The sequence below is a fragment of the Silurus meridionalis genome, chromosome 16 (genome assembly GCF_014805685.1).
Source record: "Silurus meridionalis isolate SWU-2019-XX chromosome 16, ASM1480568v1, whole genome shotgun sequence".
NCBI lineage: Eukaryota > Metazoa > Chordata > Actinopteri > Siluriformes > Siluridae > Silurus > Silurus meridionalis.
The window spans coordinates 8,101,899-8,126,167 of record NC_060899.1 but is presented as its reverse complement, the minus strand read 5'-3'; the positions used below and the strand labels follow the sequence as shown (position 1 = coordinate 8,126,167).

At 37.5% G+C, this 24,269-nt stretch overlaps 1 protein-coding gene across 4 annotated transcripts in view; it reads left to right on the top strand.

Annotated features, from left to right (window-relative positions):
- dnmt3bb.1 (DNA (cytosine-5-)-methyltransferase 3 beta, duplicate b.1) overlaps window positions 1-24,266 on the top strand; it is a 44,635-nt gene extending 20,369 nt beyond the window's left edge. For 2 of the 4 annotated variants that reach the window (XM_046869709.1, XM_046869710.1), the window contains exons 6-22: window positions 2,841-2,960; window positions 3,897-4,055; window positions 4,222-4,329; window positions 6,093-6,234; window positions 8,189-8,341; window positions 8,571-8,615; window positions 8,727-8,806; window positions 9,105-9,217; window positions 9,928-10,111; window positions 10,747-10,831; window positions 14,737-14,882; window positions 16,450-16,540; window positions 16,898-17,046; window positions 17,252-17,337; window positions 21,192-21,261; window positions 21,424-21,542; window positions 22,068-24,266. In XM_046869709.1, coding sequence (XP_046725665.1) covers window positions 2,841-2,960; window positions 3,897-4,055; window positions 4,222-4,329; window positions 6,093-6,234; window positions 8,189-8,341; window positions 8,571-8,615; window positions 8,727-8,806; window positions 9,105-9,217; window positions 9,928-10,111; window positions 10,747-10,831; window positions 14,737-14,882; window positions 16,450-16,540; window positions 16,898-17,046; window positions 17,252-17,337; window positions 21,192-21,261; window positions 21,424-21,542; window positions 22,068-22,209 — 1,992 coding nt within the window. In that variant the 3' untranslated portion in view covers window positions 22,210-24,266. The remainder of the gene's footprint in view (window positions 1-2,840; window positions 2,961-3,896; window positions 4,056-4,221; window positions 4,330-6,092; window positions 6,235-8,188; window positions 8,342-8,570; window positions 8,616-8,726; window positions 8,807-9,104; window positions 9,218-9,927; window positions 10,112-10,746; window positions 10,832-14,736; window positions 14,883-16,449; window positions 16,541-16,897; window positions 17,047-17,251; window positions 17,338-21,191; window positions 21,262-21,423; window positions 21,543-22,067) is intronic. The other 2 variants (XM_046869712.1, XM_046869711.1) reach the window with 2 other exon arrangements.
- Window positions 24,267-24,269: the final 3 nt, after the last annotated feature.

Here is a 24,269-nt window from a genome sequence, read left to right as displayed (position 1 = left end):
GACTTTCATTGCCAAAGTGAATTCAGAGTTGGTACATCGGCTTTGCCTGGTCTGGAAAATAGAGTTAATATCACCATAATCATTGAGTAGATAAAGAAGGCACATGTTCTCTATCAGAAGATCACTGCAGAATAATAGGCTCTCCAGTCTGCTACAGTCTTCCTGTCAGCTTTTTTTTATTTCATAACATCTCTCGTTAGATCTAATAGGGCCTTTGCCACCTTGTTTTGAGCCAGTCTTTTCTTTGCTAGCTTTCATACAATTTTCCATGTCAGCTTCTAAGCATCATCTTTCTAGAAAACCTATAAGAAAGACTGATCTGGGTTGCAGAATGTTAGAGCCTTCGGGTTGTACCCTTCTGTTTTACCTCATGTTCAAACAACTGTTTCTAAAAGCAACAATAGCAGGTTAAAAAGCAAATATTACCAAAGCCATGCGAGCTGGCACTGGCTGAGGCACTATTATGACAAACCACACTCGACACAGCACTGACCATCTCAAATTCTCTTTCAAAGCCCTTTCTCTGATGCTTTGTGGTACTGCTTGTGGTGCTGTCTATGCTGAATCCCAGACCGAGTTGTGTTGTAAATCACACTTGACTTGGAGCAGTGATCAAGTGCTCGGATTTGGAGCAGTTTAGTCGCATGTGTAGAGAAAATACTTTTATTACAGTGGGTAAATGAAATCTAGCGTATAATTTTTTTTTTTTTTTATCATCAAGACATGCATTTATATTTGATTTCTGCTCGGTTCTTTTATGTTTCAGGTTTTTTTTTTCTTTATTCATTACATGCATAATTTTTTTGTAGATATTCGTACTGAAAGGCAGTGGACTTTAATAACACATTTTTATTTAACTTAATTTAATTTGAAGTATTTTAAGTATCTTTATTAACTACATTTTCAGAAAACAAACACACCGGCCCTCATTACTGAACACGTCAATTAGCCACACTCATAAGCACACAGGTCTTGTGAGAGTTTGTGCATAGTACTGGTACTCTTACTGCATGATGAACTGGAGAATGGAATAAACAGTAGCATAAATTATTAAAATATAGTTGTAGTGTACAAATATGGAGTACAAATATATGTGTACTTTTACCTAAATAAAAACGTATAACCAGGGTACTGTTGAAATGTTGGAGTACTTTTACATCTTCTACAAAAGGAAAGTCTGGTTCTGGCAACGTAATTATACAGGTTTCCTAGTGCAGGTGCTTGTTTATTGCAATAGGAAGCCTAACCTGTGTTTGACTCTGAAACAGGAATTATACAAAAAAAAAAAAAGAAATGTCACTATGATGATGAAAAATAGTTATTCATAATGGCAGCTTACTTTTGAACAAAGATCTTTGGGTGCCCCTTAAGTAGCCTTCATGTTTTTGGAATGCTCCATTTTAAATCTCCATTTCCGTTACACTAGTTCGGTCCCACATCTATGATTTTTTTTTATCTGCTACCCATCAATTTTCATGTTTGCTTTTTACTGCTTCGAGGCCATTTGCCCACATAGGGGTTCTCCGGGCTCCTTTCCTTTCACCTGCAGACATGTTAGTATTGACCCCTATCTGCTATGAGGATACCTTAAAGAAACACTGCACAGCATTTTACTACCCAATTCCTATCTAATAGTGTATACACAATTTCCCCAGGCAATAAAATGGATACTGGATTTAAAAACAAAAAACTAGACCTAGTATCCATAAATGTACAAACTATTTTGCAAGTGTTATCAAATAATAGGTTAAGTTTATTATGTTTTGTTTGTGCTTTAAACTGTCATGTCATACCTGGCAACAAATTCCTTGTATGTTAAGTTACACTTAATATGATTCTGTTTCTGCAGAATGTACTGTAGGTCTGGGAGCAGATGTTGATATTTTATTATAAACACAAAAGAACTGAACACATTAAACTAGAGGTCGACTGGTAGTGGATTTTACCGATACCGATAGCTAGGTTGGATTGTACTTGCCGACAACCGATTGTTTTTTAAATGGATACCGGATTTTAAATATATAAATATATATAAAACACTCCATGTAAAATAGTACTGAACTTTATAAAAAAATATATATATATATATATATATATATATATATATATATATATATATATATAATATTGCCCTCTCTATGAACTGTGAGCTTTTTGTGGAGCATGCAGTATCAAGTAAAAACAAACAGCACGATTCACCTCTAGAGGCCGCTCTTGTAATGACAGCAGACCTTCTCAGCCATTACCGCAAAGGACGGGAGCCGGAAAAACTACTGGTATGGATATTTGCCGATAGCCAAAGTTCCAGCAATCAATTATCGGTGCCGATTGATTAACAAAACTGATGAATCGGTCGACCTCTACAATAAACACATATTTACACATTAAACTAAACACAGTGTAAAAATAACACTGTTAGTATGGTTATACTATGGTGACTATTACTTGACATTTTGTGGCATTCATATAGCACCAGGTAGAAAGTGAGACAATTGTGTTTAATTGTCTGTGTTGCTAATGCATAACCATATCTGTGTGTTATAGATTTACAATAATTTTTTAATATTCAATGAATAAAATGTTTTTAAAAAAGGCTTGAGCAGCGCTAGTATTAAACACCTCAAATGCCATTTGATGTTTTTATTTTGTTTTGTGTTCTATTGCCAGCACGGGGAATTTGTTGCTCTTTGTTTCACAAATATACTGCAAACATCGTAGTGAAACATTAAATTTTTCTAATAATCTAAAAGCACTTGGATATATATATTTAATATGTCTATTAAACGTAAGTGTTTTTCAAACTAACTAAATAACTCTCGCTACTTATCTTGTGTGTGTAGGTTCCTAGTCTTTCTGAAGGCCCCCAGCTGGAGCTGATGGAGCAGGACTCTAAAGACTCAGCTCAAAGCAGTGCAACATCCACCTCCACAACCGACACCGGCAGCCAGCCTGAATACAATGTACACACTTCCACACCCACACGCAAGCTGCCATGCGCATGTCTTCTTGTCCCGTCTTGTCCCTCTTTCTTCTTTTACACAACTTATGTTTGTCCACCTGCTTTTTAAAAGTAACAACAGACCAGCTTATAGAATAGCCCTCTATTTAAGTACAGTCAGACGCCTTTGTCTCATGGTCTAACCTGAGGGTTCAACTTTACAAAGCCCATCAGCTACATCTTTATAGAGCTTATTGACAGCACGCTCAAAGAGACCGTTAGCTCTTGAATTCTGCCATTATGAGCCAGAGATATTTTAACAGAATCTCTATTGACTGTAGCTGTATGTGCAGATGAACATTATAACACACACACAGAACTAACAAAAACTTAAGAGGGCACAGTCACTAAATTGATAATGTATGGCATGCTCAGACAAGTTGTAGATGCTGTCTTCTTATCTGTCATGTTAACAAGGCTGACCACTTTCTACAACTTTCAATAGATGTGCGTCCATGCTTATAACATAAAATTACCTAAAATAAGATATACCTTTATTTGATGAATGCAACAAATGGCATTTTTTATATAGAATGGGAAATTGTTTGTATGTCACATAAATTAAATTAAGGTGAAACTGCTAGTTCATTATAGGCAAATGTCTAAAATGGTGTTCCTTAGTGTAGTTTCACGTTAAAGTCTTGATTAACAGGACTGCTATAAGCTAGATATGTTTGTTTGTTGTCCTGTTTTCAAACAGCATTGACACGTGTGTGTTTGTAGCAAGCCCTTATACATTTCTCGAACTGGTACATATGCACATAAACATATAACTAAAGCTTATAACATGACTAATAAGTGTTGTATAAATGATCAAATATTTGTAAAAGGTATCTTATGGCACTTTGTTAGTCTGGGACAGTTGTGCAAGTTCTTATGTAATCATCCCCCCTCGTAGGACAATAAGGGCTTTGGAATCGGAGAGCTGGTATGGGGCAAAATTAAAGGTTTCTCCTGGTGGCCTGGTATGGTGGTGACCTGGCGAGCGACTGGGAAGAGACAGGCATCGCATGGCATGCGCTGGTTACAGTGGTTTGGTGATGGCAAATTCTCTGAGGTGAGTAACTCTGGAAAAGACATTATGAACCATTACTGCAAAGTTGAACATCTTCACTTAACAGCGAAGGACTTTTTTTTTATTAGGTTGATAAGTGATATTTTTATAGGGGAATGATGTGTGGGGTATGTGTGTGTGTGTGTGTGTGTGTGTGTTTTGCTTGTAGGTGTCTGCTGACAAACTGGATTCCATCACAGCCTTTTCCAAGTTTTTTAATTTGTCCTCTTACACCAAGCTGGCTTCCTACCGCAGAGCGATATTCCAAGCCCTCGAGGTAAGACGGGATTCGCTGGATAAATGCTGACGATCATTTCGAGAAACGCATGGCGCACAAAGGTTTCTGTAATGTAGCCTTGTTAATAAATTAATGAACCAGCGCATGCTGTGTTCATTTTAAGAAAGGTCAGAGATACAACATCTGCATTCGGTTTGTCCAGCTGATTATGTGTGTAGATTTAAAGGACCGAAAGATAAGAGTCAAGGTAAACATTTGTCTGAAAGCTTTGTGGAATTCCCCAACAGCTCCCTTAATTACCTTCCTCTAGTGAATAAGATGTTCTACCAAACAACACAAAGGTCAGCAAGTCCAGGCACGTTTGAGAACCAGAACTCAGCATGTCTGTACTCCCTTGCTTGTTCTTTCTGCAGATTACCACCTTTTCTGTGATGTACTATAGATAATTTGTCTCCGTTTTGTCAGCCATAAAGTTTGACTAATGTTTAAAGCTTTTCAAAAACACTCTCAGCTATTTAATCGCAGTTTATCAGCTTTAAAATAGTGTCTTTGAGTAACCCTGTTAATCCACTTTCTCAAATTAAATAGAAAATGTTATTTACTATTAGAACTATTTCATTTGTGCCAAACCTATTAATTTTTAAATGAATGCAGTGGTGGAGATTTGGTAATGCAGTAAGTCAGGCTGACATGGCTTATTGTTTTGTTAGCAGAAAAATAACATTATTTCCACAAAAGTACCGCGTAAAGAAATGCACAAAAACCATTCACGTTTGAAGTCTTACAGGTAAAACAGGCTTTCAGAATTGGCAGGCGCAATGATTCACATGCAAGTTAAGATTCTTATGGTTCACCTGCCAAGAACTACGAATAATAATATGAAAAAATACTTGAGAAACAAATATAACTATATATATTTTAATGACTAGTTATATGATTATATCCAGTTGTGGATAAAACAAAGATAGTTAACTATCTATGATAAATAGTGGGACAATATCTTTTTTTTTTTTTTTGCTCTGGTTGCCAGAGAAATATTTCCAACGAGATTTATATGACTAATTGCTTACTTTTTTCTTATGATGAATTAATGATTAAGGGTTCACTGAATGGTTGGAGTATCAATATGTCATCAGTATATTATATGCTTTGCTAGTTATTTTTAGGACAAATGTTGCTCAACACTTGACACAACATATACCGCGGTTTATCGCGGAATTGCATTTGCCACATATTTTATCTGATTCTATCTATCGCTGATAGCACGATATACCAAAAAACTTATAGGGAATTGCTTGTATGGAGTTTTATGTTGAAAAAAGAAAAGTATGATAAAAATATAATTATTAATTATAAAATTAAGTAAAATGTTAATACAGTAAAGTACTGTATTTCTAAAATAGCATTTTGGGGTGGTGTCCATTCATCACTGTTTTTCGTTTATCGCGGTGGTTACGTTCCAAAACCACCGCGATAAACGGGGGATTACTGTAGTATGTTTGTAGCAATGTAGTTACTGCTCTCTGATGAGTGGCAACAAGACAAAAGAAAAAGCATCATTGCATTTTTTTGGTTTTGACATACTGCCTACAAATGAATGACACTGCATCATTAAGCTGGATCAGGCTGTTTAAGTAGCAATTTTAGCATCACTATGTCTATGGATTATTTTAACATGTATCTGGCCTTACTGTTCTACATTCCATATTTGACCTGCTTGTTTGAACCTGAAGAGTGAAATATCGATAAACATAATTTCGTCAAAACTCTCATTCCTTCTTCTCTATACATATTCTGTATAGATGGCTAGCATCCGTGCTGAGAAGACGTTTCCTCTGTGTAAATCGGATAATCCAGAGGACCAGGTGAAACCCATGCTGGACTGGGCTCACAGCGGCTTCTTGCCCAAAGGAAAGGAGGGCCTCAAACCCAAAGAAAACTCCCGTGAGTATGAGTTCACTGGAACGCACTTAGTGGGTCATTAAACTCACAGGCTGTCAAGCCACCAAAAGTTCTTCGTAATTAATAATTCACCAACTTAGAGCTGATAAAGTCTTCTAGTTAATCTGTTCATCTTTTTTGTGAAGTCATAGAGTTCACAGCCTATCACACACACACTTACATACAGATATAGAGTTTATTCTACTTTGCACCAGCAGCTGTGCAAATCCTTATGAGTGTGAAGAAGGAAACTCAAACAAGAACAAAAATCACGTGTTTATTTAGTGCTCTTAACAGATGACTCACAGCTGAAATATGACATTCCTCACATTCAAAGTCTGCGGGCTTTCTCTGTGGTATGATTTACCTTAAATGCGCTTGTGGTTTGTTTAGCGCACTTGCTAATTGCGATTCAGGGAAAAAACGTGGAATAGTGCTCACTCGAATACCCGAGGCATTTCACTCTCTTGAGGAAATTCTCTTTGTGAGAGAGTTTACATTCTGATAAAGAATGAGTATACATTCTGAGAGAATTTCCAATTTCATTCATAACTTGAATGACATCACTGACATTTTTACTAGTAGAGACAAAATTAGTTCCTCTGAGGTACCAAAACCCACCCACAAAGAAAGAATTTGTCATTTCAGAGCCGTCTTTAGCCTCAGAGGCAAATTACATTAGAGGCTGTGCTTAATTTGCTAAATCCCACACTAAAAAATTCGAAAGAAATCGAACCTTTCATTTATGTTAATTATGTAATTGTGAAAATTCATTAAAATATTGGTTTGTTAAACTTGTGTTTGACATGGTGGTGCAGAGAGTATCGCTTTCGACAGCTTACATCTACAGAGTACCCCATTTGATTCTATTATGATGATGCTGATGTGACATAGTGGCGTTGCACTCAGGCATGTGTACAGCACATACCTAGTGTTCCCAGTATAGGCTTGAGATATGTGACCCTGACCAGTATAAAGAGGTTACTAAAGATGAACAAACAATTAATTAACATGAGGATGATTAGATCTTCAGTTAGACTCCACCCTCATGCTAAAAAGCTATTTGGAAGGTATCAAAGCACAAAGATAAGCACTTGAAACATAATAGATGCTATTGGAACTAAAACCAGGCTCTATATTTGGAAGACTATCAAGCCCTGGGAACCTTTTTAGGATATGACATCATGGACTGTATGCAATCTACAGTTGAATTGTTGTTGACTTTGTTCAAATCCTGAACTCCTGCATCACCACCACAGACCAGTGCAGTAACTGTGATGGTCCTGCTGCTGAACTGGTCATTTTGTTGTTTAAATTTTTTCCCCCTCACATGTAAATATGATTTCTCTGCTCAGCTGAGGAGAGCACGCCCACTCTTTTCCATCATCAAACCATGCCTCCGAACTTGAGTGTGCTGTTTTTCAGCTTTAAACTTAGCAACAGAAATTTCAGTGATCTAAACAAAGCTGTTACCTCTGGCTGTTACAAGGCTGTTCCATTTTGTCAAAGAAGGCAGAAAACTCTGTTTAGTCTGTTTAGTCTGTATTCACAACTGCAGTTTATAGAAAGCTGAGGAAACTTCAGTGAGGCGACCACTGTGAATGCTCTAGCCTGCCTGTACTCTTTCTATGCAATATATCTGTTTATTTGTTGGTTTGTTTCTCCTTGGAAATTAGTTTTGTTATGAACAGCTTATTTCTAGCAACTCATGAGGCGCATGTAAAAATAGTGTAGAGCTGGCTCGAAAAAGTTGAAGGGTTATTAATGTTTTCATAATTTTCTGAGTTACCTCCCAGATTATTGAAAATCTGCCCCTTTAGAGTGAAGGTGAAGTGTGTTTTTGCGACATGAAACAAGTTTACAAGTTTCATGAGGTTTTGAGTGTCTGCCGTGTGTGTGTGTGTGTGAGAGAGAGAGTGTGTGTTTGTTGAATAACATGGTGGTTTGTCTTTCACAGCTGAGTGCTGTTTGTTCCCAGCAGCTCCAGAGAGCACAACGCTGCAGGCCAAACTTCTGGAGTCCAATCCGCCAGAGCTTGCACCGTCTGCTAAGAGGGCCAGACTCAGCATGTGCAAGGCCAAATCAGCCAGTGAGGACATCTACAGCAGAGGTCAGAGGTCCTATGTAGCATGGTATTCGGTAACCTTAAATATATGCTGTTTAGTAGACTTTTATTTATGCTGTGTATCTCTAATTAGCAAAAAAAATCATTTTTAACATTTGTGTTTGTTCTGGTCATTTTCCCACAGTAAAATGGATTTCATTGATGTGAAACTAACAGGATCCTTATGTGGATCGTTTGTCAGTGTATTTGATCTAGTGCTTCTTTCCCATTTCAGAACAAATGGTTCATGAAGTCTTGAAAAATCACAGAAGTATAGAAGGTATGATTTTGTCAACTGTCCATTTTTCTTCTTACTTCACCACATGCTGATCTTGATTTTTAGAACATGTTTTCCCCCCTTACCATTTCTGTCTCTCTCACATACACACAGAGTTCTGCCTGTCTTGTGGCAAGACAAGAGCAGCAACCTTCCACCCACTGTTTGAAGGAGGCCTGTGTCAAGCATGCAAGGTAAAATTCCATCAGACTTATTTGCACATCCTCACATTTACATTAAGTGACAGCACTATATCTAGGCATGGACAAATTAAAGAGTTTGTAATTACTGCCACTTGTTATAACAAAGAAACAGCTATAAAATTGAGTCTAAGCATTAGGATATATTACAAAGTTATTTACAGTCATTGTGTGCTAATAAATTGGCATCATCCTCATCCCATTTATGACCCTTTGCAAGTCGTACATACTGGTTGTCATCATTTTAATACACGTTTGATTGTTTTGATTTTTTTTTTTGCGTGTGTTTTAGGATGTATATTTAGAGATCTCCTACATGTATGATGACGATGGCTATCAGTCGTACTGTACGGTATGCTGTGGAGGTCGGGAAGTGCTACTTTGTGGGAACGCCAACTGCTGCAGGTTCAGCATTTCACACATACACGAATATACACACACACACACACACACATATTTAAATACCATATGTAAACTCATGGGAGTCAGAATGTTACATAGGAGAAAATGGTAATACTTACAGGCGAAAGTTGGACTTTTGGAGACAGAAATTAGCCACGACTTATTGATATAGATGTCAACATATATATATATATTTTTTTGGCTCTTGCATAGTCTCTTGCTTATAAAAACATAATAACTGTTCATTCTTTTCTTTCAAGCACTTATTTCACTGGTTCTATTTAGCATGAGGATTTGCAGAATAATTAGAAAAGTTGACAGAACTCTAATTTACAACAGAGTAATTTAGAACAACTACCAGAACCACTGGCTCTTGTAAACACATATTTGGATAGACATATGTAAAATTATACTTTTTAAGTTTCTAAGTAAGTTTTAGTTGCATGGATGGCATGGAAGTTATAGATTTATAGCCCTACTATGCACATGTACTTATTATCCTTCTCCATCCACCCTTCATTCTCATTAATAACTTGACTATAAGTCTATTTTGACTTTCTCCATTGTTTTTGTGTATTCACATATCATTTCCTTTTTTTTTTCATACAGCCACATATATTTAGCTTCTTGTGTGCCTTGCTCAGTGTCTTACTCTAATATCCTGTTTTTTATTATTCTCACCTTTCTTTCCCTCCCTCCTTCTCTCTCCTCAGGTGTTTCTGTGTGGACTGTTTGGACCTGCTGGTTGGTGCAGGAGCATCAAACAGTGCACGTGATTTAGACCCGTGGCTGTGTTATATGTGTCAGCCGTTGCAGCCGTATGGCGTGCTGAAGAGACGTCACGACTGGAGCCTTAAACTGCAGGAGTTCTTTGTAAATGACAAAGGACAGGAGTTTGTGAGTCTCTGGTTCATTAAAAAATAATAATTTATATACAGTATATTTCCAAAAAGTATTGGGTCACCTGACTTTTCTAGCTTTATGTGGTTCTTTTCCGAACTGTTACCACAAAGCTGGAGGCACTCAATTGTATCAGACGTCTTTAGATGCGCTTTAATAAAATTTAGCATTCACTTGAATTTGGAATCCCAAATCCCTGTTCCAGCATGGCAATGCCCCTGTGCACAAAGTGAGCCCCTTGAAGATCTGGTTTACAGGCTTTGGAGAGGAAGATCTTGAGTGGCCTGCTATAGAGCTCTGATCTCATCCCTTCTGAACACCTTTGGGATGAATTGGAACGCTGACTGCACCCCAGGTCTCCTCACTTACATCAGTACCTGTCTTTCATAACACTCTTGTAGCTGATGAACACAAATATCCATAAGCACACTCCAAAATCTAGTTGAACAGCTTCCCAGAAGAGTGGAGGGAATTATAAGAGCAAATTGGGACTTAATGTGGAACGCAATTCAGAAAAATCACATACCGTACTTATGACCAGGTGACCCAATACCTTTAAGAATGTAACACAATATATAGCACTCTCTATATGTAAGCAACTTTTTCAACTTTTTGTTATTTTGTCCCTTAAGGAAAGCCCCAAAATTTACCCAGCAGTTCCAGCAGAGCAAAGGCGTCCGATTCGAGTGCTGTCACTGTTTGATGGCATTGCTACAGGTAAGTGACCTATACATATCTGTTTTTAATTTGTTGTAAAGGAATCCTTCAGGTACCTTAACCTGATGTCTATACACTGTGCCTGTAACATAAGTACAATTACATCAAACAATACAATTTCTTAATACATTTCTCTATATACAGTTGTGTTCAAAATTATTCAACCCCCAATGCTGTAAATGGTTTTATGGAATTTAGTGTACATTTGTAATTGTATTCAGAATGAAATCCTACAAGGACTTCTTAAAGAACCATATGCAACTTAAATGACATCAATTAGTTTTGTAATACAGTAGTAAATGTTTCTTTTGTGAATTCGTCATTGACATAATTATTCAACCCCTTAAAGACTACCACTCTGAAGAACAGAGGTTCAATGAAGTGTTTTCAATCAGGTATTGAAAACACCTGTGGATATCAGGGAGCAGCAATAAAGCCTAATAAGCACCAATTAGGCAGCTTTAAAATGACTGTGATACTCAGCTCCTTCTAGACATTTACTGGTGTGGTTACAAACATGGTGAGGTCAAGAGAATGGTCCAGGAAGACAAGAGAACAGGTGATTACTCTTCACAGGAAGGGCAATGGCTATAAGAAGATTGCAAAGATGTTAAACATACCAAGAGACACCATAGGAAGCATCATTCGCAAATTCAAGGCAAAGGGCACTGTTGAAACGCTACCTGGTCGTGGCAGAAAGAAGATGCTGACTTCGACTGCTGTGTGCTACCTGAAGCGTAGAGTGGAGAAAAGTCCCTGTGTGACTGCTGAGGAACTGAGAAAAGATTTGTCAGATGTGGGTACTGAAGTTTCTGCTCAGACAATACGGCGCACCCTGCGTAATGAAGGCCTCCATGCCAGAACTCCCAGGCGCACCCCCTTGCTGTCCCCAAAGAATAAGAAGAGTCGACTGCAGTATGCCAAAAGTCATGTGGACAAACCACAGAAGTTTTGGGATAGTGTTCTGTGGACTGATGAAACAAAATTAGAACTGTTTGGGCCCATGGATCAACGCTATGTTTGGAGGAGGAAGAACAAGGCCTATGAAGAAAAGAACACCTTGCCTACTGTGAAGCATGGCGGGGGGTCAATCATGCTTTGGGGCTGTTTTGCTTCTGCAGGTACTGGGAAGCTTCAGCGTGTGCAAGGTACCATGAATTCTCTTCAGTACCAGGAGATATTGGATGACAATGTGATGCAGTCCGTCACAAACCTGAGGCTTGGAAGACGTTGGACCTTTCAACAGGACAATGATCCCAAGCATACCTCCAAGTCCACTAGAGCATGGTTGCAGATTAAAGGCTGGAACATTTTGAAGTGGCCATCGCAGTCACCAGACTTAAATCCGATTGAGAACCTCTGGTGGGACTTAAAGAAAGCAGTTGCAGTGCGCAAGCCTAAGAATGTGACTGAACTGGAGGCTTTTGCCCATGATGAATGGGCGAAGATACCCGTAGATCGCTGCAAGACACTTGTGTCAAGCTATGCTTCACGTTTAAAAGCTGTTCTAACTGTAAAAGGATGTTGTACTAAGTACTAAGATTGAATGTCACTTGGGGGTTGAATAAAACTGATAATGATGTGAGCACAGAAAAGACATTTGTGGTTATTTCATTATAAATGTTATGTTATATTTGTCTGACCTACACGTGCCTCTTTGATTTAATTGTAAGCAGGATGACTGAATGATCATAATCAATGTCAAACCGACCAAAACAATCAATTTCAGTGGGGGTTGAAAAATTTTGAACACAACTGTATACTGACACTCAAAAAAATTAAAGAAACTACACAAATATGTGTTTTACATGATTGTTTTAACGTATAACTTAGCTGTCAAGGAAGAACACTATGCTGCGTCTGAAACCACTTCCTATGTCCTACTGTATAAAGAGCACTATATCAAGTGGCAGTGATTTTGAGAGAGGTGTCTGAATTCTGAGTGAACATCTTAATTCTCGACATTCCTTAATGCTCACTTGTTTGTATCCACAGTGCACTCTGATTTTATCAAAGGTACATCCCTAATAGAATAATTCTTATACTGCAGTGCAAAATTGCACAAAAGCAAAATTTTCTTTTCAGAAAAAATGTAATTAACCAATAGCAAGACAGAGAATATATTATTGTGTTGTGTACAGTGGAGGAAAACCTGTTCAATATATATATATATATATACAGTGGAACCCGGTTATGTCGATGTCCTAGGGGGTCGCCAAAAAGCATCGAGGTAACCGATGATCGAGATAAACGAAAACAAAATGGCGGCAGTATATTAACGTGCTTGAAATTTCTTTATGTACATGATGTGCGTTAATAAATGAGAATGTGCATGCGTGTTTTTGGAGGGTTTTACACAACAGCGTTGCCGCGATTTGTTTGATGAAGGCATGCTATAAAATGTACATCGTTTGTTAACAACAAAAGGCATAAGTGCACCTACTAACAGCAGAGATTTACCAGTATACAATACAAACCACCGTCCATTCTCCATACACACCTTTATTATATTCTCCAACATTATAAACACACAGATCGCTCAAAAAAAAAAAACAGCGGCTGCACAGTGCCGTCTCACATTTAGTCCACATGTGGAAAGAAAAGAAAAAAAAACAGTAACTAAGTTTCTGAAAACTTATGACCATCAGGCTGAAGTAATCCGCACAAACACATAAAGCAAAGTGTCCGTAAAAACCTACGTCCGCGATGCCGAGGGGAGATAAGCCGAGAGAGAGAGAGTTTGTGAATGGAAAAATAGGAAATAAAAATACCGCGACCGCGACACGGCGCGAAGCCGGAAAACCGGAAGATCCAAAACCGAACCCGAAACCAAAAACAAGGGACAGAAAAGTCTCAGCGTGAACGGCCGAAGGGGCGTGGCAGGTGCCGGCCGCTGCTGAAGCTCCCGGCTTCAACTCCTTACCGAGAGCCGTGCTCCTTACCGAGCGCCGCGTCGCTCCTTAACGAGAGCCGTGCTCCTTACCCTGCTCACGCCGTAAGGAGTTGAAGCCGAGCGCCGCGCCCCGCTCATCGCATAACATTTAACAAAAAATGCATATGTGCACTTACTAACAGCAGAGATTCACCAGTATACAATACAAACACCTGTAGTATCTGTAAGGTTTGATTTTTCCGCCACTTCGCGAGTTCTTCTGCGGCTGCGCAGTGCCGATCGACATAACTGACGTTAAAATTTCTAACTTTTCCCCCCTAGTGCTCGAGATATTAGAGAATCGAGAATTTGGCGGTTCCACTTCAAAAAGGTCGACTTAATAGGGTTGTCGAGTTAACCGAGGGCGAGATAACTGGGTTCCACTGTATATATATATATATATATATATATATATATATATATATATATATATATATAATGTTTTTTTGTTTTGTTTTTTTACAAATATTGAATGTGTTTTTACATCATAAACCTAATAATAAATCAATATGACAAAAAATAACTACAATACACTAGAGGTGTTATTACAGCATAAGTGTTTTATGACGTAATTGTCCATGACAGCCTTTCCTCTTTGATGCTGGATGTTTACTTTAGTGTCACTCACTCATTTTTCTTCCCTTCTTCCCATATTGCAAACTCAGCTGCCATGCACTATATAGGGATTAGTGAATGAGCGAAGGAGTGATCAGTTTCAGAAGCAGCATCGTTTTCATAGGAAAACTGTTAGTAATTACAGCTTTGATAAGACATTCTTTAATTTCTGTCTCATATTAAACCTTCAGTGTTAGAGAAGTGGTTGTTGCTTTCCCTAAAAACTTTTTGGCAAAGATATGGTGGAAAATGTTATATAAGATGAAGGATTCTTCAAATAATATGCTTTGGTCAGATTACAGTTCAATTTCAGGAAATGGTATAAAGCAGTATTTGTTTCTTGGCCTGTGGCTTGTAGGCTATCTGGTGCTGAAGGATTTGGGCTTTAAGATTGATGCATACATTGCCTCAGAGGTGTGCGAGGACTCCATATCCGTGGGAGTCGTCCGACATGAAGGAAAAATCCAATATGTGAACGATGTTCGAAATATCACCCGGAAAAATGTAAGTAGAGAACTCAAGATCCCTTTGGCAATGTTCTCAAGTCAGTCTCACAGACACCTCTAGTTTAGAATGTTAACTGCAGTCATGCTGTCTCTCTGTCTCTCGTACACACACACACACACACACACACACACACACACACACACACACACACACCTGGTCTAAACCTGTTATTTGCTTTGTTTTGAATTGCATGTCCCAACAGCTTTTGATAACAGCAATCAGTCCACCGGAGAGGAGTCTGGCTTTTGTAGTCCCTCCTCCCCTTTACTTCCTGCTTGTTTGGCTTTCAGTTTCTGCCTCCTCCTTTCTCTTGTCCACTATCACAGACATACATACACACACACACACTCACACTGCTCGCTGGAGCCCAAAGCATTCCCAAATCCCTCCTTTACACATTCACTTATTCACTCTACCATTCACCCTTTCATCCATTCATTGATCCCTCGCTCAGTCACCAATTCACCCCATTGTCATTCCGCTGAGCCTCAATTGAGGTGGGAGGGAACAGAGGGAGGAATGAAAAGGATAGCAAAGAGAAAGGGAAGGCAGGAGCCTGGAGCTGGATGGGGGAGGCATAAAAAGAGGTTGAATAGAATCCAGCTGCAAATGCTCACACACACACACACACACACACACACACGCACACACACACACACACACACACACACAGAAACACACACAGATGTGATATAAGAGATCTCTTAAAGACAATGTGGTTTGTATCTGCCTGTATGTTTCCTAATCTCTGTTTATCCACACGCTCAGGATTCATCTGTGTCTTTCATGCCACAGTGACCTCTAATCAGTCAAAGTGTGATCACAATTTGTGTTTACTGACATGAAGAGATTTCCTGTTACTCATTGGTTTTATGTTGCTTGTCAGTGCAAGACTCAATGTTTAAAATGCTAAGATCTGTGAATGATACAGCTTTTAATACATAATGGGTTTGAATGGCTTTTGTGGTTAGGCTTTGCTTTTTTATGTTGAATTCATAACTTTTTATACCGAAAACCAGGTAGAACAGCAGCCTTTCCCCCCACAGAAGAAACTGAGAGTTCACACACACACACACACACACACACACACACACAGATGTGATATAAGAGATCTCTTACAGTGTTTACGTGCTGTTTTTGCACATCATTTTGACTGCTGCTATTGCTGTTTTGCACAAACTCTTTTGTTTACATTTTGTTCAATTACAAGTTACACTCCTGCACTCAGTTCTCTTTTACACACTGCACTGTTTAATATACAGTAGGTTTACTGGCACCGCTATTTTGTTTTGTGTATTTGTCCTACACTGCTTGTGTTGTCTTGTACTGTCTTGTGTTGTCTTTGCACCAGGTTGCACATGATGCACTTCATGTGGCGAGGACACTTACTAGTCCTTAGCTCTGTGTTTTCTGTTATGTAGCTTTATGTTGTTTAATGTAGCGCCAGGGTTTTGGAGGAACGCTGTTTCATTTCTCTGTGTACTGCGTCAACTATATATGGTTAAAATGACAGTGAAAGCTTCTTGACTTGACTTGAACATTGTGGTGCTGTTTTTTCACACAGATGGCAGAATGGGGACCGTTCGACTTGGTGATTGGTGGAAGCCCGTGTAATGACCTGTCGATTGTCAATCCAGCTAGGAAGGGGCTTTATGGTGAGATATCTAGCTAACCAGCTGTCTGTCTGTCAAACAAAGAAAGTATCTAAGAAGTAACCTAAGTGGTAAAAACTATCAAATTTATAGCAGATGTTATAAAGTCTTTTAGCACATTCATTATCTATTTATTGATCATTTGATCAATCTGTCTGCATGTTTGTCTGTTTACATATCTATCTGTCGCTGTCAGTCTGTCTATTTATAGGTCAATATGTCTAACTATTTGCCTGCCTGTTAGATCTTTCAAGCACATTATTTGCATCCTATGTCATAAAGCTCAGGTTAGACATAACAAGAAAACCTTATGTTTCTGACATATCATTTTTAAAGTCTTCACTTTGTCCTGTTCGACAGAAGGGACTGGCCGTCTGTTCTTCGAGTTTTATCGTCTGCTGAGTGAAGCAAAGCCAAAAGAGGGAGAAGACCGACCCTTCTTCTGGATGTTTGAGAACGTAGTCGCGATGGGTGTCAACGACAAACGAGACATTTCGCGCTTCCTCGAGGTTTTTTGCTTTCTCCTAAATGTTTTTACGAAATGATTTTTTAAAGTCAAAAGGATCTTTTATAATACACCTTTTCATTTGGCACATTTCTAAACTATTGATTCAGAAGGGAATGTTAATGTTTACATTCAGGGTCTGTGGTTTTATCTATGCATTTGTGTATTTGACATGATGTATGTTCTTTCTTTTATGTCCATTAATCCAGTGTAATCCAGTAATGATCGATGCTATTGAAGTGTCAGCTGCTCACCGAGCTCGATATTTCTGGGGCAACCTGCCAGGAATGAATAGGTAATATTCATTTGGGATTTTTTTTTTTTATTTATTTACCTGAAGCACGTAATGACTGGTAAAGATAAGATGAGATACACCTTTATTCGTCCCACAGTGGAGAAATTCCTATGTTACAACAGCAAAGAAAAATGTGCAAATATAAAGCAGAGTACAACAACATAGTACAAATATATACAATACAGTGTATTATTACAAAAGAAAAGAAACAAACAATATAGTAGTTAAACTTTCAAACAAATTGCACTAGGTAATATTGCACAGTTTAAAATAATGTTATTGCAAAGTTGTTATTGGAAAAAATGTAAGTGATTGTTATTGCACAGTTTAAAAAACAATATAAACAGTGTGCATTATGGTGACTGGTTCACTGGGAGCAGCTCTGATTGTACAGTCTAATAGCAGCAGGGTGAAAAGACCTTTGGTATTGCTCCTTCAGATACAGTCTGTTACTGAAGAAGTGAACCGGGAGTGAGAGTCGTTCTCCAGCAATGATGATAGCTTAGCTACCATCGTCCTTTCTCTCACTTCCTGTACAGTGTAGAGGGGAATCTCCAGGACTGAGCTGGCCTTTCTGATCTACTTGTCCAGTCTCTTCCTAACTGTAATAAAGATGCTGCTCCACCAGCAGACCACTCCATAGAAGATGGCTGAGGCCAAGTCTAAAAAGGTCTGCACTCCGAAAGACCTTAGCCTCCTCAGCAAAAAAGAGTCTGCTCTGTCCTTTCTTGTAAAGCATTCTTAGGAACCAGACATAATTTCACATATTCACTACTGATTTCTGATTTTCGTCTACTGTATTTAGGGATACACTTGTACAAAACTCTTGAAAAAATGAATTAGCAGCATACCAGAATAGACCATGTCTAGATCTGATATTACAGATCTGATCTAACTGCAAGACTATTCTGCTATTCTGAAAATTCACTTTTTGTTAATAAAAAAAAAGAAAATGAAATGAAGGTTACGCATGTAACTACAAGTCTACAAAAAAGAAAAAGGCCTGCCAGGGTGGTATTGTATTGCCTTATTTTTATTTTTATTTCAGACCACCAGAGCAGTTTCCTCCAGCACTAGATGAGTCAAACAAATCATGCAACTGCCATACATAACTGATATTAGGAATTACTCAAATATTATCATCAATTCTTTTTGAAGACAAAAATAAGTCAGGGTGTTGCTATCTTAGGAGTAATAAGCAATGCAAGTCTTGATCCTCTTTTGCGTTAAGGTTGAGTATCTTTCAAAATTACCACAAAGCACATGGGTTGCAATAAAGAAACATTTAGTCTATAAAATCTGTCAAGGTTAGAAGAAGATAAACTCAATGCCACCACATTACAAATGTCTACAAATGACAAATGCACCCCAAGATTTCCCATAGAGCATCAAATGCCATTACAGTATCCTTTAATGAATGAACTCCTTTATGCTGCTCCCCAAGGCACATTTACAGCTGGCTAGTGCGCTGCCAGCTGGCAGTTACTTCCACACATTGCTGGACACGAAGCTTCCTGGGCACATTTTCCTCTAAAACATCTGATAAGTTGATAAGTTTAGTGATATTTTGTGGCATCCTTATCTGTGGTAGAAATCCTGGGTTTGGCAACAGAATGACAGTTTCCTTGTCTCCCTGTAGTGATTGTAAATGAATATGTCTGCAGCTTCCATTAGTTTATATGCCAATTTGTAGATCCTGTAGATAAGGACTTGTTTAGAAAATTTTAAATTAGGTGTCCACTTCTAGTGAGAAGCTCATATGCAAATACTGGCATAGACACGTTTAGTGTAGACCCAGAACCATAAACTCACGTATAGTGTGAGATAAAGGTATATAACCATTGTTTCTACCTTCCAGGAAAATGTTAAACTTGCCTGCATATAACTGGCATACTTACCTGCTGATGATTTTCCAATATGTTGTGGTTTTCAAAGGCCATACACATAATTTCAAAACAGGTGGTTTGATAAGTTATCTGTTTATCTGGGAGACTGGTGTCTGGTTTAAGTGCCCTTTACTAACATCAAGTCGAGCCATGGTCTTGGTTATAGATCTAGAAGTTAAACAGCCCTATACTTAGATTATGTGTCTATCATCCTGGCCATAAAGACTCTCTCTTTGCCCTGTCAAAGGAATCACAATTGGCAGGCGTTCAATGAAATTGTTAATTCACACATATAGGCTTGCTACAAGACAACACATCTGCTGTCTGATTGAGTTAGCTCAGAAGTTACAGATCTGACCCTCACAGTATTATGAGTTAAAATTAAATAATGAATATGACAAAAAAAAAAAATGGCTGGATATGTGCACCATTGCATGTTTTTGGTCTGGGGAATAGGGATATAAGTCTCTGATCAGTTACCACAGTAGATAGCGATATTGCTCTACTTAAGAATGAGAACCGCCAGTAATAAAGAAGAAGAATCATTGCGTTTTTTTAGTGCTTGATTTGAGACTCGGCGCATCAGTAAAACAAATGTTTAGTGATTACAAATTATTTTCGCTGGAGTTTATTATTATTTTTAAACTTCTGAGTAAAGAAAGGACATTGTAAATAAATGTGTGTTGCGTTGACTCTTATATTAATAAATGTATATATTTTTTATTAAAACGGTCACTGCTCACTGCGTTGATAAAATTCTAAATTCTAAAAAAGTTCTAAATAAATAAAGTTTTGCGTTAATTAATACGGTAATTGTGACAACCCTAATACATCCACATTGGTTAAACAGGGTTTAAAAGTAAATCACTTTATATATGTGGTTCCCTTCTAAGGGACAAAAAGTAAGAGCTATTAGCTGCTCAGCTGTTCTGTGCAAAGGTGTGCATTATTTCCTCTTTATTCTATTTACAAGTACACATATGCAATGTCTAGTGTCGATTTTAAGTGTGGGATTTGCATTTGGAATCTGTTGCTGTTAACTGTTAATATAAAGTCCAAGAAGCTGTCACTGCCAGTGATGCAAACCCTACATTAGGTTGAAATAATAAAAACCAATTACCGCAAAGAGAAATCGCATGCATCATGACACTTCAAAAGCTTGCTCACTAACCTCATCACTTGCAATCTTAAAATTCTGTCTGTCATCAACTTTATTGGAACTTAGCAGAACAAAGAACTTGTACTCAAACACCCAAGAGGTTGGGAAATCTTGACATGCTTAACAGTTCATACAAGCTCTAAATTTGTGTAGTTGGTATGATTTTAAGTTTGCATACTTTGGAGTGTCCATGCTGATACAAATGGAAGGTCAGTGATTAAGACTTCTGACCGTATAGTTGGGAATTCAAATCCCAGTACCATCATTGCTGGGCCCAAGACCCTGGCACTCAACTGGTCCGTTGTATGAATCAAGATAATTGTGAGTGGCTCAGGATAAGGGCATCTGCCACATGTAAATGTATGAAGTAATTAATCATCAGTAATTATGGCAAAAATTAATAGGGCAAGATATGTGTTGCCATCCCCTACAGTGCACTTCAATACTCTCAACAGTTCAGATTTTAACAGTAACAAGATAAAAAAGGAGGAGGAGGATGAGATTGATTAAGCAGTGATCTTTTTTTTAGCATGGAGTCTTGAGTTTGATATTAGTCCTAGGCAGGGAAAAACTAAAGTAAGTATACGGAAAACACAAATTCAGTGTTCAATCTTGAACAAAAGAAGGAGAATATTTATAGAAATAGGCACACAGAGCCTTTTTACACTGTTGTAGATGCTGCTAAAGACACAGGCCTGCTAAAAACAAAAACTGGTCATTTTCAACACTAAAACATCTTTTTCCACAGACAGCATAGATAAAGTGGCATTGTACTGTAAAGCTTACTGTAAGAAACTTCTCTGTTGTAGGCCTCTGTGTGCCTCTGGCATGGATAAGCTAGAACTACAGGACTGCCTGGAACATGGCCGCCTTGCTAAGGTAACCTCCTCCATTTATTACAGCCAGAGACCCTCACTGGCTTCTATTATGATTTGCTGCACAATTCACCAGCCTAAAAACTAGTACATTGATGTGTGACTTAATGAGCTTTGGTATTTTGTAAAACCATGATGTAACAATCTTATCACCTCATGTCTCAAGTTTGGAAAGGTGCGGACCATCACAACACGCTCCAACTCCATCAAGCAGGGTAAAGACCAGCATTTTCCTGTCATCATGAATGGTAAAGAAGACATTCTGTGGTGCACAGAGCTTGAGAGGTGAGCACCATTTTAGATAGCGCTTTATATTACATATCACAAGGTTTCTATTATTTTTTTGCTTTTTTGATTCATAATTTATTATAGATAATACTTGACTGATATTTTAAATAATTGATACTTGTTCACAGGCTACAGTTATGCATGATGCCTTGTGAGCACTCTTTTTTTCTGCTTAGCACAAGCCTAATTTAGTTTTAAGGACAAAAAACAGACAGTTTTCTTGAAATACCATATCTGAACCATGTCTTGAGGTGCATTAACTGTTGTATAAGTGGAATAAGTGAATCCAGTTTGTAGAATTATTACAAAAAGAATGCAAACCCGGTATGTAACCACTAGGCTTTACCACCTCGGGTGTGCATGATATTTCTAATAATTCAATGGACTGGATTCAATTATTCCCTAGTTTACAAACTCAAACATACAAAATCACGCAATGATACAAAGGTTTGAGAAGTTGTGAATTCACCTTTAATAATAATTTATGTAATATAGAAAATGAAATAGTATTTTCTTCTTTAGGATTTTCGGCTTTCCTGTCCACTACACAGACGTGTCCAACATGGGGCGCGGAGCCAGACAGAAACTGCTGGGTCGCTCATGGAGTGTTCCAGTCATCCGCCATCTATTTGCACCTCTGAAGGATTACTTTGCCTGTGAATAACAGCCAAAGTGTCCACTCTAATCAGGCCAAGTTACACAGGCGTAATACCTGCAGCAACAAAGCACCAAAAGTCTTTACAAGACACAGGGGAACGTGAGGTTTAGTTTGTTTTTGCCTCATTTGAGACCTGCGCAAGGTTTTGTCCAGCAGGTGATGCTGTTGCTTTTAGCCAACAAGTCTAATGTTAGGTTTTTATGGGCCTACAGTATTTACAGTAGGCATTAACTGAGGGTTACACATCTTCAAACGCATAACATTTCACACAAAAATACTTGATTTTCAGAGATCTTGTTTCACTTAATGATGTTTTCACTACCTTGATAGCCAGAAATGGTTAATAGATTTATCTTGATAGACAAAGCTGACATTCTGGTGAAGATTTAACATTATATCCCACTAAAACACACACTAAAAAAACGTGTTTTCTGTCAGGTATGTGGCATTAAAATCTCTATTACAATAGTTTACTTAAAAAAGAGTTGTCAGGGAAGTCTTTTAGCAGTTCAATCTTTAGTTTCTAGTGGAACTTTGTAGTAAGATTTAACATCCCTTAACTTTTTGTTGCTTCTCAGTGAATTGTAAAAGTGATTATTTGCCAGAATGTCAGAGTTGTTTACAGGTTATTTTAGAGTGTGAGGTATTTAAGCATAAAAAAGGTCAGTCATGCCAAAGATCAAAACACACAGACTGAGTCTTAATTTCAAGTCACAGCATGATTCCTTACAGTTTGAATTCCCCAAAAGGGAAAGTTGTTGTTTTTTTTAGAATATTTTGTTCATTGTTGTTGTTTGTGTAGTGACTGTGGATTGTTTGACCTTTGTCAAGCATTTCTAATGCATTCCTTGTTCTATAAGTCTTTTTACACAAAGAAATACTTGAAACGAGTGCATTGGTGCAAATTCTAAGCTGTGAGCCCACACAATTTATATTTGCAAACATTTTTCTACAAAGAACTGCAGATTATAAGAGCTTTCAATACAATTAATCTGGAAAAAAAATGTTTAGAAGGTAAAGCATTGTAAAACAAGCCAAATGTACAATTTCTATGTAGACAGTTTATTTGATATGTTAGAATTTTAAATATATTACCAGTAATAAAAAAGAAAACAGATTCAGGGCTTCACATTCAGGGCTTTTTAAAAAAAAAATGCATCAAAATACAGTAATTACTAATAACACACAGGGTACTGTTCTTATATGTTTACATTCCTAACTGGTTTTTAGGGTCTTCACATAGACCTTCACTGGAACTGTATTATGAAAGCGCCTCCCTAAAAGATGAGGACTGATTTTAGTACCTGAGGTTCTTTACTGCTGTTTCTTGTTGTTGGGTGCTCTATCATAAAAGGTTGCATTTTTGTACTCCTTCCTTTATACATTCCTTTTTTTTTATTATAATAATTTTCAAATATATTTTTTTAAACTTATGGTGCCTTTTGAAGTACAATTCATCTTGGAGCCTTTTTGATTACTTTAAAACAGAACGTGATACAATATTAGATATGCCTGCTTCAGAACGACTACTGTCCACAATTTAAGCTAGACATTATTGTTAATCTTTTTAAGACAGTATGCAGAAATATCTTTGTTTTCGTATATCATGTAAAACAGAAGTTTTCTATCACTTTCATTTGCATTACAAAATGACAACTACAAACTTCTATTAGCCCAAAATGTAGGTCTTTGTTAAAACAAAATAGCACAAAGTACTGCCTATTTTTCCACATTGTTTAGACTTTATATTGTAGTGTTTTAATATTTGTTTAAAAACCTAACATTTTATATAGTAGTTCTTTTAAACGTGTTGCATAAATGTTTGTCATTTACTTGATGTTTGGTAAAATAAAAACATATTAGCACTGAAAACTTACATATTAACAGTACATTTTATACAAAGTCCATTTTGGAGAATTTTTGATAAATACTCCATGACTTTATTTTTATACTTTTGTACTCATTTGTATGTTTTTGTATACTTTTTTTTTTAATTCATAACTTTATGTAACAAAGTGATGTTAGTGAAATTGACACCAATAAAGAAGATGACCTTTACTGTACTA